We start from the raw sequence: 13,205 nt of genomic DNA, 5'->3' as shown, positions 1-13,205 counted from the left end.
CATTTATCCTCTGCAGAGGACCACATTGTATAATTTAGAGGGAAAAGTGATCTTTTGAAGTAAGATTATTTTTATCTTTTGAAAGAAAGTTATCTTTCTATTGAAGAAATCCTTCAATTCCCTATGTTCAACCAAGTAAACAAGAAGGCTTCAACAAACTTTTCACCTTTCATTTCTGTTTGGAAGGAAAGAGACACATCCATATTTATGTAAAACTCAACCCTACTCTTGTTTTGAGAGTTAAATCCCCGTCTACTTCCCAAGGAGCCATGTTCTCTGAATTTCACCTCCTCCCAAATATGTTTGTCTCCACATCACTTCCAACTACCTCCTTATCATCTTCCTGCTCAACACAGGAAACTTGGTTACTTCCTGATAATTCTGCCCACACTGATATTTGGCACCAAGCTGAGTATGGGGGTATGTGATCATGAGAAAGTCAAAATTTAGCAGGGAAGACACAGTTTTAAAAGTTACAATTACAGAAACAACTTCTTCTTTGAACCTTTCCTTCCCCTAACAAAACCTGGCTCTTCTCTGATATCTCTCCTTGTAATTCTGAAGGTTGCAACACCAAAAGAGTGCCTGTGTTTTCCTAGTGGAGAAATACCCTCAGAGTTCTCACTGCTTCTTTCAGAGCATTTTCCCTCCACCCCTTATGATATCCCAGCTCTGTATCATTCATCTTCAGAGTCCATACCCACTGTCTTTCACTGTTTTCCTTGTACACCAACCCTGTGTTGACTTAACTAGCTTTATTTTGTTTTTAACAGAAGTAACTTGACTTACAATCTTATATTAGTTTCAGGTGTACAACACAGTGATTCAATGTTTTTATAGATTATACCCCATATAAGTTATTATAAAGTATTGATGATATTCCTTGTGCTATACATTATATCCTTGTATCTGGTAGTCTGTACCTCTTAATTCCTTTCACCTATTTTGCCACTCTCCCCACTGCTAACCACTACTTTCTTCTCTGTGAGTCTGTTTTGTTGTCAGTTCAGTTCAGTTCCGGAGAAGGCAATGTCACCCCACTCCGGTACTCTTGCCTGGAAAATCCCATGGATGGAGGACCTGGTAGGCTGTAGTCCATGGGGTCACTAAAAGTTGGACACGACTGAGTGACTTCCCTTTTAACTTTTCATTTCATGCATTGGAGAAGGAAATGGCAACCCACTCCAGTGTTCTTGCCTGGAGAATCCGAGGGACTGGGGAGCCTGGTGGGCTTCCGTCAATGGGGTCGCACAGAGTCGGACATGACTGAAGTGACTTAACAGCAGCAGCAGTTCAGTTCAGTCACTAAGCTGTGTCCAACTCTTTGTGACCCCATGGACCGCAGCACCCCAGGCCTCCCTGTCCATCACCAACTCCTGGAGTTTACCCAAACTCATGTCCACTGAGTCAGTGATGCCATCTGACCGTCTCATCCTCTGTCGTCCGCGTCTCCTCCTGCCCTCAATCTTTCCCAGCATCAGGGTCTTTTCAAATGAGTCAGTTCTTCACATGAGGTGGCCAAAGTATTGGAGTTTCAGCTTCAACCTCAGTCCTTCCAATGAACACCCAGGACTGATCTCCTTTAGGACTGGTTGGATCTCCTTGCTGTGCAAGGGACTCTCAAGAGTCTTCTCCAACACCACAGTTCAAAAGCATCAATTCTTCAGCGCTCAGCTTTCTTTGTAGTCCAACTCTCACATCCATACATGAACACTGGAAAAACCATAGCCTTGACTAGAAGGACCTTTGTTGGCAAAGGAATGTCTCTGCTTTTTAATATACTGTTTTGTTATACGTTCTATTTATTTATTTAACTTTTTTTTTCTATATTGGAGTGCAGTTGACTAACAATGTTGTGTCAGTTTCAAGTGGACAGCAGGTGATTCAGTTATTGCCCTTTTGAATTCTTTTCCTGTTTAGACCATTAACTATGGAACAGAGTTCCCTGCACCAAAAAGTAGGCTATCCATTTTAAATATGGCAGTGTGTACATGTCAATCCCAAACTCCCTATCTTTCCCCAGCCCTGCCCTCTCCCTAGTAACTATGGTTAGTTCTCTAAGTCTCTGTGAGTCTGTTTCTGTTTTATAAACAAAGTCATTTGTATCATATTTTTTTAGATTCCACATATGAGCTATATCATACAATATTTCTCTTTTGTCTGGCTGACTTTACTCAATATGACAATTTTTAGATTCATGTTGCTGCAAATGGCATTATTTCACTGTTTTTCATGGCTGAGTAATATTCCATTGTATATATGTGCCACATCTTTATCTCTTCTTCCATTCATGGCCACTTAGGTTGCTTCTACTTCTTGACTATGATAAATAGTGCTGTAACATCAATGTGCATGTGTCTTGTCAAATTATGTTTTTCTCCAGATATACGCCCAGGAGTGGGGTTGCTGGACCTAGTTTTAGTTTCTTAAGAAAACTCCATACTGTTTTCTATAGTGGCTGTACCAATTTACATTCCCACCAACAGTGTAGGATGGGTCCCTTCTCACTATACTCATTTATTGTTTGTGGGTTTTTTTGATGATAGACATTTTGATTGGTGTTAGGTAATATCTCATTTTAGTTTTGATTTGTATTTCTCTAAAATTTACTGATGTTGAACATCTTTTCATGTGGCTCTTGGCCATCTGTAGGTCTTCTTTGGAGAAATGTTTAGGTCTTCCACCCATTTTGGATTGGGTGGTTTGTTTTGATAACATTAAACTGTATGAGCTGTTTGTAAATTTTGGAGACTAATCTCTATTTGGTCACATCATTTACAAACATTTTCTCTCATTCTGTGGGTTGCCTTTTCATTTTGTTTATGGTTTCCTTTGCTGTGCAAAAGTTTTTTAGTTTAATTAGGTCTGCCTGCAATGCAGGAGACCTGGTTTGATCCCTAGGTTGGGAAGATCCCCTGGAGAAGGGAAAGGCTATCCACCCCAGTATTCTTGCCTGGAGAATTTCATGGACTGTATAGTCTGCTGGGTCACAGAGTTGGACGTGACTGAGTGACTTTCACTTTCATGTCTCATTTGTTTATGTTTATTTCCATTACTCTCATGCAGCAAAATTTTATGAGAGTTGTCTAGACCTAGTTTCCCTAAGTTGTCTTCTGACATTTTGTCATAAACCTCTCTGATCTGGCATTCCCCAACTTACCACTTCATTGAAAGAGCTCTTATTGAGATAAAGAGCAATCACTTTTTTACTAAATTCAATGGCCAATTTTCAATTCTCATGTTATTTGACCATTATAGGCATTAGACATGGCTGATCACTACACCTTCTCCACACACTGGATTCATTTGGATTCCAGGACAAGACACTCAGCTGGTTTCCCTTGTCAGTATCTCCTTCTTTGTTTCCTCTGCTGGTTTCTTCTCATTCACTTGATATTTAATATTGACATATTGGAGGATTTGGTCCTTTGTCTTCATTCCTTTTCTGTCTGCAATCATTTTCTCAATGATCTTGCTCAGTTTCATGACTTTAAACATAACACATAAGCTCAGGAATCCAAAATTAATTTTTTCAGCATACACCACCTCTCTCCTGAACTCTAGACTCATTTCAGTTTTTTTTTTCTAAATTACTTTAATCAATTTACAATGTTGTGTTAATTTCTGCCGTACAACACAGTGACTCAGTTATATACATGTTGTGCATACTAAGTCATGTCTAACTCTTTGTGACCCCATGGACTGTAGCCCACCAGGCTCCTCTGTCCATGGGATTTTCCTGGCAAGAACACTAGAGTGGGTTGCCATTTCCTCCTGCATGGGATCTTTCTGACCCAGGAATAAAACCCAGGTCTCTGGCATTGGCAGGTGGATTCTTCACCACTGATCCACCAGGGAAGCCTATACAGATATAGATATTCTTTTTTATATTCTTTTCCATTATGGTTTATCACAAGTTTATCATAATTTAACATAGGTTTATCATAGTTCCCTGTGTTATACAGTAGGACCTGAACTCTAGACTATTATATTGAATCTCTTATTTGACATTTTTTTTCTCAATATCTAACATAAATTTGAAATGCATTGCATTCCAAACTGAATTCTATGTCTCCGCTGGTTCCCTGCATACCTTTCTCATCTAAATGGATGGCCATTCCCATTTTCCTGCTGCTAATACTAAAAACCTAACTCAGTGAAACTCAATGAAACTATAAGCCATGCCTTGTAGGGCCATCCAAGATGGTCAGGTCATGGTGGAGAGTTCTGACAAAATGTGGTTCACTGGAGAAGGGAATGGCAAACCACTTCAGTATTCTTGCCTTGAGAACCCCATGAACAGTATGAAAAGGCCAAAAGATATGACACTGAAAGATGAACTCCCCAGGTTGGTGCCCAAAATTCTACTGGAGAAATAACTGCAGAAAGAATGAAGATACAGAGCCAAAGAGAAAAGAATGTCCAGTTGCGGGTATGACTGGTGATGGAAGTCAAGTTCCATGCTGTAAAAAGCAATATTGCATAGGAACCTGGAAGTTAGGTTCATGAATCAAGGGAAATCAGAAGTGGTCAAACAGGAGATGGCAAGCATGAACATTTACATTTTAGGAATCAGTAAACTAAAATGGACTGGAATGGGTGAATTTAATTCAGATAACCATTATATCTACTACTGTGTGCAAGAATTCCTTAAAAGATATGCAGTAGCCATCACAGTCAATGAAAGAGTCCAAAATGAAGCACTTGGATGCCATCTCAAAAATAACAGAACAATCTCTGTTCATTTCCAAGGTAACCCATTCAATATCAGAGTAATCCAACTCTATGCCCTGACCAGTAATGATAAAGAAGCTGAAACTGAACAGTTCTATGAAGACTTACAAGACCTTCTAGAACTAGCACTCAAAAAAGATGTCCTTTTCATTATAGGGGACTGGAATGCAGAACTAGGAAGTCAAGAGATATTTGGACTAACAGGCAAATTTGGCCTTGGAATACAAAATGAAGCAGGGCAAAGGCTATTAGAGTTTTGCCAAGAGAATGCACTGATCATAGCAAAACCCTCTTTCAACAACATAAGAGAAGACTCTACACATGGACATCACCAGACTGTCAACACCAAAATCAGATTGGTTATATTCTTTGCAGCCAAACATGGAGAAGCTCTTGACAGTCAGCAAGAAGAAGACTGGGAGCTGACTGTGGCACAGATCATGAACTCCTTATTGCTAAATTCAGACTTAAATTGAAGAAAGGGAAAACCACTAGACCATTCAGGTATGACCTAAATCAAATCCCTTATATTTATAGAGTGAAAGTGAGAAATAGATTCATGGGATTAGATTTGATAGACAAAGTACCTGATGAACTATGGACGGAGGTTCATGACATTGTACTGGAGGCAGTAATCAAGATCAACCCCAAGAAAAAGAAATGCAAAAAGGCAAAATGGTTGTCTGAGCAGGCCTTACAAATAACTGAGAAAAGAAGAGGGGTAAAAGGCAAAGGAGAAAAGGAAAGATACACCCATTTGAATACAGAGTTCCAAAGAATATCAAGGAGAGATAAGAAAGCCTTACCTGTGGCGGATTCATTTTGATGTTTGGCAAAACCAATACAATATTGTAAAGTTTAAAAATAAAATAAAATTAAAAAAAAAAAGAAAAAGAAAGAGAAAGCCTTCCTCAGAAAATGAGAGATACAAGGGAATATTTAAAAAAAAAAATATGGGCACAATAAAGAACAGAAATGGTATGGGCTTAGCAGAAGCAGAAGATATTAAGAAGAGGTGGTAAGACTACACAGAAGAACTAAACAAAAAAGATCTTCATGACCCAGATAACCATGCTGGTGTTATCACTCACCTAGAGCCATCCTGGAATGTGAAGACAAGTGGGCCTTAGGAAACAAAGTTAGTGGAGGTGATGGAATTCCAGTTGAACTCTTTCAAAACCTTAAAGATGATGCTGTGAAAGTGCTACACTCAATATGCCAACAAATTTGGAAAACTCAGCAGTGGCCATAGGACTGGAAAAGATCGTTTTCATTCCAATCCTAAAGAAAGGCACTGCCAAAGAATACTCAAACAACCACACAATTGCTCTCATCTCACATACTAGCAAAGTAATGCTTAAAATTCTCCAAGCCAGGCTTCAACATTACATGAACGGTGAACTTCCAGATGTTCAAGCTGGATTTAGAAAAGATAGAGAAACCAGAGATCAAATTGCCAAATTTGTCGGATTATCAAAAAAGCAAGACAGTTCCAGAAAAATATCTACTTCTGCTTTATTGACTTTGCCAAAGCTTTTGACTGTGTGGTCAAAATAAAATGTGCAAAATTCTTAAAGAGATTGGAATGCCAGACCACCTTACATACCTCCTGAGAAACCTGTATGCAGGTCAAGAAGCAACAGTTAGCACCGGCCATGGAACAACAGACTGGTTCCAAATCAGAAGAGTACGTCAAGGCTGTACACTGTCACCCTACTTATTTAACTTATATGCAGAGTAAATCATGTGAAATGCCGGACTGGAAGAAGCACAAGCTGGAATCAAGATTGCTAGGAGAAATATCAATAAACTCATATACATAAAGTGAAGAGCAACTAAAAAGCCTCTTGCTGAAAGTGAAAGAGGAGAGTGAAAAGGCTGGATTAAAACTCAACATTCAAAAAATGAAGTTCATGGTATCCAGTTCCATCACTTCATGGCAAATAGATGGAGGAACAGTGGAAACAGTGACAGACTTTATTTTCTTGGGCTCCAAAATCACTGCAGATGGTTACTGCAGCCATGAAATTAAAAGATGCTTGCTTCTTGGAAGAAAAACTATGATCAACCTAGACAGCATATTAAAAAGCAGAGACATTACTTTGCTGATAAAGTTCCATCTAGTCAAAGCTATGGTTTTTCCAGTAGTCATGTATGGATGTGAGAATTGGACCATAAGGAAAGCTGAATGCTGAAGAATTGATGCTTTTGACCCGTGGTGTTGGAGAAGATTCTTGAGAGTCCCTTGCACAGCAAGGAGATCCAACCAATCCATACTACAGGAAATCAGTCCTGAATATTCATTGGAAGGACTGATGCTAAAGCTGAAACTCCAGTATTTGGCCACATGATGGGAAGAACTGACTCACCGGAAAAGACCCTGATGCTGGGAAAGTTTGAAGGCAGGATGAGAAGGGGATGACAGAGGATGAGATGGTTGGATGGCATCATATTTGATGGATATGAATTTGAACAAGCTCTGGGAGTTGGTGATGACAGGGAACCTGCCATGCTGCAGTCCATGGGTTCAGAGAGCATTGGGCACAATTGAGTAACTGAAATGAACAGAACTGATACTAAAATCCTGAGTTCTTCACACTTCTCTATTACAGTTCACTTCTAATTCAAGAATGCATTTAAATCAGTTCTGATGAGGTGAATGAAACTGGAGCCTCTCATACAGAGTGAAGTAAGCCAGAAAGAAAAACACCAATACAGTGTATGGTAAAGATGGTAACAATAACCCTGTATGCAAGACATCAAAAGAGACACAGATGTATAGAACAGTCTTTTGGACTCTGTGGGTGGGAGAGGGTGAGGGTGGGATGATTTGGGAGAATGACATTGAAACATGTATAATATCATATGTGAAATGAATTGCCAGTCCAGGTTCGATGCATGATACAGGATGCTCAGGGCTGGTGCACTGGGATGACCCAGACGAATGGTATTGGGAGGGAGGTAGGAGAGGGTTCAGGATGGGGAACACCTGTACACCCATGGCAGATTCATGTTGATGTATGGCAAAACCAATACAATATTGTAAAGTAAAAAAAAAGAAAAAAGAAATAGATTGATCATAAAATAATAATAATGGCACCCTACTTTCAAAGTATACCCATAATTTTTTCTCTCCTACCACTTCCACTTGAAAATACACTGGATCCTTGACCCTAAGCATCTATTGTTAACATCAGCCATAGTGATTTTGTGAAGATGGAGTTCAGCATAGGTGAGACCATGCCATTGCTCTACTGAAAACCTGTGATGACTCCCACTTCACTCTGAGTAGAAACTACAATTCTTACATTGACTTAAAGAGCTCACCATGATCTGGCCCCTTTTTACTTCTCTCCCTACCTCTCTTATACTCTTACCATCAAATTACTGTGTTTGCATCATGAGGGCCCCTATATTGATCCTGGAGCACATCAATCAGGTTCCTACCCCTCCTGTAGGGCCCTTGTACCAGCTATTACCTCTCCCAGGAGTGCTTTTCCTTCAGACATTCACAGGCATAATGCCTCTATTTTCTTCAAGTATCTTCTCAAATGCCACCTTTTCAATGAGGCCTACAAGCCACCTAAAAATTCAATTGTCCTAGAATTCATACATGCTTTTTGCTAGCTCTGTTTTCTTCTCACTTTTATCTTACTACTTATCACCTTCTAATTTACTAAACACTTTACTGATTTTTATATGTATTGTTTATGGCCAGACTTCTCCATGATAAAATGCTAGCTCTGGAAGCAAGGAATTTTCATTTGTTCTCTAATTAATCACAAATACTTCTTCTTAATTTGGAGTATAACTGCTTTACCACGTGTGTTAGTTTCTGCTGTACAAAGAAGTGAATCAGCTACATGTATACATATATCCCCTCCCTTCTGAGTCACACTACCTCCCGAGTCACACTCCCTCCCCATTCCCAGCTGTCTAGGTCACCACGAGCACCAAGCTAAGCTCCCTGTGTTAAGCAGCTTCACACTAGCTATCTATTTTACATATCATAGTGTATATGTCAATGCTACTCTGTCGATTTGTCCCACCCTCCCATCACAAATACTTGTGAGAGTTCCTGGCATGGACTAGGTACTCAACAAGTAACTTTTAGATATGTGAAACCAACAAGTAAAACTTCTATAGAAGATAAAATATGTTGCATCAGTGACAATCTGAGTTATCTTACAAAGTCTAAGCAGGGCCATGAAATATGTCTCAGAGTTAGTGATATTAAGACTGAGATGCAAATGATTAGAGGTAGTTATATAAGCAAAGTTGGGGGCTGGGGAGTAGATCCTTTCAGAGGAAACAGTGCATCAAGGCCCCTTGGTAAAAAAACCACTAGGAAAGACTGAAATGAATTAATATGGTTGGGGCTAAGGAGAGCAATTGAAGGGATGATGAAAAACTATTAGTGAAGACTGAAAGGAATTTAATATGATTGGGACTTAGGATAGCAACTGAAGGAATGGTAAAATGTGGGACTAAAAATATAAGAAGGAATTATTTTAAAGAGATACTTAAAAGTGATCATGTAAGTTATCTTCTAAATGAGGGTATTCCTAAGAATCAAAGTGGATTTCTCTTCATAATGGCACAAGGACAATGTATATAATCTGGTACTGTCCTGGGAAAACAAGGACTGCTTCAAGTGAAAAAAAAAAAGAGAAAGAGAGAGTTTGATCATCCAATTGTAAACGTTTTTATAGTATAAAATTTAGACTTTTTCCCCAATAGCTAATAGGAAGAGATTAAAGATTAATGCAGGAGCGTGATTATAACATTATGTAAAAATTGTTACTCTGGTAGCAAGTTGGAGAGCAGTGCAAGGCAGCAAGCCTGGAGGCATGGAGAAGAGACTGGGGGGATTCTGCAGTGGAAGGACAGAATGATGGAGACCCAGATCAACCAAACTGAGTATGGACATGGCAACGAATGACTTTAGAGGCCACTTGATCAAATTTAGTGGAATTCAGTGAAATACAAAGTATAAGAAGAGAAAAATAGTGAAACATTAGAATTCTGTCATTACAAATCAAAGGATGATGGTATCACATTTTTTAGCAAAAAAGAAAAAATGAAGGAGGAAATTGTTTGAATGAATATAGAAAGATTAGCTCAATTAGAATATACCACATTGGTTTTTCCAATGCTTGTTTGATTTTTCCAAATAGCCCATGGACAGTTGAATATGTTGCTATGAAAAGAGAGTTAAGGTCATGGTTTAGGTAAGGGGATCATCAATTTATGGAGAAGAATTGAATCTTTGAGAGCAGACGCAACAATTTAGGGAAAATGAATGTGCAGGGTGCAGAGGAAATAGCACTAGAGCATTTTAAGAAGAACATGGTCAATATTGTCATTGGCTGTGACGATTCCACTGGATTTAGTGAGGAAGAGTAGAGCAATGGCCTTTCCAGAGCAGTTTCAGTGATATACTGGTTGCAGATTTCAGACTGAACTGGTAGAGACATGAGGGAATGGCCAGATTTCAAGCCAGCAACTGAAGCCAACACTTGGAATTTATCTGTGAAGATGTCAAGGCATGCGGTCCAGAAATGTGTGTGTGTGTGTGTGTGTGTGTAAAGAGAGACATGAAGAGAGTCAGAGAAAGAGAAGCAGGGAGGAAGAATGAATTGGTGATTAAAAAAAAAAAAAATAAGAATTCAAGTAATGAGAAATAATAAAAACGGGAAGTCCCTAGGAGGGAAATGGAGAATGGCTTGCTGCATAAGTAAGGGTATTTTATTAAAATATTATAAGCTAAAAGAAGGAACACATTTTCCTTGTGATAGAAACTAAGTGCATGTAGGTTGTTATGTGGTTTGGTGACAAAATTTAATGGAAGTTCTTATTTGTCTGAATCTTTTTTAAAAAAATTCTGTGTCATAGAAGCCAACTTCAGTAAGGATTAGATGAAAGATTGGGGAGTTTGGGGAAACAGAGAGAGAATCTGAAAGAGCCATTATTGATAATTGAATGTAGAACTTACAAAGAAATACAGAAGTGTCTGGTGTTTATATTCTAATCAGATATATGAAACTATTGTTAGAAGTTTTGAACTGTTTTAATTTCTTACCAGTTTAACAGATTAGAAATTTTTTTCTGTGTATTTATTTAGTTATTTAGTCACCAAGTTTGTAATATGCACAAGTATATTTTAAATTTGACTTTGGAATTTTTAGAAAAACAAATATAGTTATTATTCTTTTTAAAGAAGGAAATTAATTATATTTTCAAATTTATTTATACTTACCCATGCTGGCAATTATGCTATGTACAGGCAATCTAGACGGTCCATGATAAAATGACCTTGGTACATTGCTTTTTTTCTGATGGTCGTGGTTTTTAAATGCTGAATTCTCTTCTTTGGTAATATTAATATAAAAACATGTATCTGTGGCATTCATAATATATCGAGGACCTGGATTCAGCAAAATGTTTTTATTATCCTCCCTCCTAATACCAATCAAGCAGACACCAAACCTTAATTTAAAAAAGAAAATAAAGGAGTTTAAGTTTAAAGTTCAGCAAAGGTCTTAGTTTTTTTCTTAAGCTTGCATATTAAGAAAATAAGTAAACTATTAAAAGGAAAAGGAAAAGTAAACCTCAAATAGGAAGACTTTAAAGCTTGAAAAGATCCTATAAGTTCAAAGTTCTTATCTCTATAGAAGAAAACAAACCAAAAAAAAAAAAAATCCAGTATCTTTAGTGTTTTGTGAAATCAATTTGGATACTTAAGACTATATATACATTTTTTAATAAAAAAGAATGGAATAAAAGATAAAAGAAAACATCAAAGTAAATATCATTTAAGGGCATTTTTTTGGGGGGGAGGTAAATTTTGTGTTTATACTGGGTCTTACCATCAAATGTATATCTTAATTTGGCCAAAAAATAAAACAGTATTTTAATTAACACTTTAAAATTTAGATCTATATAAAAGATTCATTTTCTTGTGAATTTCTACAGCACTAAAATGTTTTTAAAGATAATTGAAAAGATGCTAAAGTCAATACTGGGCTTCCCTGGTGCCTCAGACAGTAAAGAATCTGCCTGCAATACAGGAGACCTGGGTTTGATCCCTGGATCAAGAAGATCCCCTGGAGAAGGGAATGGCAACCCGCTCCAGAGTTCTTGCTTGGAGAATTCCATGGAGAGGAGGAGCCTACTGGGCTATAGTCCATGGGGTTGCAAAGAGTTGGACATGACTGAGTGAAAAATGCTTTCATTTTCAGTCAATATTCCTACTAAATTATACTTTATGCCCAAGAATCTTAACTTGTAGAGACCATACAAAAGGTGAGAATTCAAATGTCTCAATAATTATGATAATAATTCAAAAATACTTCAATATGAGCACCAATATGGGTTACATTATGGAAAACTGGATGTAAATTAATATTTTAATTCCATTCTGAGAAGGAAACATACTTTTTGTGTGCATGGAAAGAAGCATATGTGAAGCTCTTTCCTTCATATTCAGCAAAAAATGTGCTTTCTTCCAGAACGATGTGGTACACTTCATTCCCAGAGCATCTGCCGTACATCTTCTGCCACTGTTCTGGTGACTGCTGGCCTTCTCTGCAACAAAAGCACACACACATACACACGCACAGAGACAAACAGTGAATGTGGCTCAAAGCACAGTTGCTGTCCTACATGCTCCAGAGTTTCCCAACTTCAGGAGGAACAAGCACAGTTCAAAGAAGTATCTGTGTTCAAAGTGATGACGTCATCACCAAATATTTACAAAGAGTCACCTACAAGAATTTCGAAACTACAGAATATAGATACTTGCTAAATGGAAAATTCTTTAAAAGAATTTCACAATCCAGTTAATAAAAGCATTTATTGTGATCATGAACCATTGAGCTGTAGCAACTGAATTTTTATGTGTATTAAGTCATGCACAGCCTATATATACTTGTCTTATAGTCTCAATAATATAACCCACTTCATCCCATTTATAAGACCTGCTTGGCCCCTGTATGTTTTTTACTTTGCTTTGTATTTAAAATTATAAATATACACATCTCAATTATTCAGTTTGATTTCATAAAAAAAATATACTCTTTATTTCTGTCCAAATCATACAGTGGCATTCTCTCAATTGTGTAGAAGTTAACGAAAGATACATTTTGTGATAAAAGAATCTCTGAAAGAGATTTTCGAAAGTACTTTTTAAAAAGAAGGTAAGTTTATCACAGAAAATGTAGTTTCTTTTTCCCCCCTCTAGAATAGCCTGCTCAGTGGCTTTAGAAATGTATCAAAAATTCAACTTATGCAAAATTTATTGTGAAGATACATGAATGATTTCCCATTTTGTACAATAAATTCCACTTGGTGAATAAAGCTTATGAACTGTTAAGTACAAGAAATACACATTCTAGAATAAATGTGATACATTTATAAAAATCAAAAATATTTCACCATAATCTCTGTAGCTTCTGCACAGATTAAAGTCA

At 37.5% G+C, this 13,205-nt stretch overlaps 1 protein-coding gene across 3 annotated transcripts in view; it reads right to left on the bottom strand.

Annotated features, from left to right (window-relative positions):
• KCNT2 (potassium sodium-activated channel subfamily T member 2) overlaps positions 1 to 13,205 on the bottom strand; it is a 443,182-nt gene that overhangs the window by 114,104 nt on the left and 315,873 nt on the right. For all 3 annotated transcript variants that reach the window (XM_024976669.2, XM_024976670.2, XM_059875651.1), the window contains exons 15-16: positions 12,172 to 12,321; positions 10,994 to 11,223 (exon numbers count right to left, since the gene is read on the bottom strand). In XM_024976669.2, coding sequence (XP_024832437.1) covers positions 10,994 to 11,223; positions 12,172 to 12,321 — 380 coding nt within the window. The remainder of the gene's footprint in view (positions 1 to 10,993; positions 11,224 to 12,171; positions 12,322 to 13,205) is intronic.

Source organism: Bos taurus, chromosome 16 (genome assembly GCF_002263795.3).
Source record: "Bos taurus isolate L1 Dominette 01449 registration number 42190680 breed Hereford chromosome 16, ARS-UCD2.0, whole genome shotgun sequence".
NCBI classification, from domain to species: Eukaryota; Metazoa; Chordata; class Mammalia; order Artiodactyla; family Bovidae; genus Bos; species Bos taurus.
This window is presented reverse-complemented; position numbering and strand designations above follow the sequence as displayed.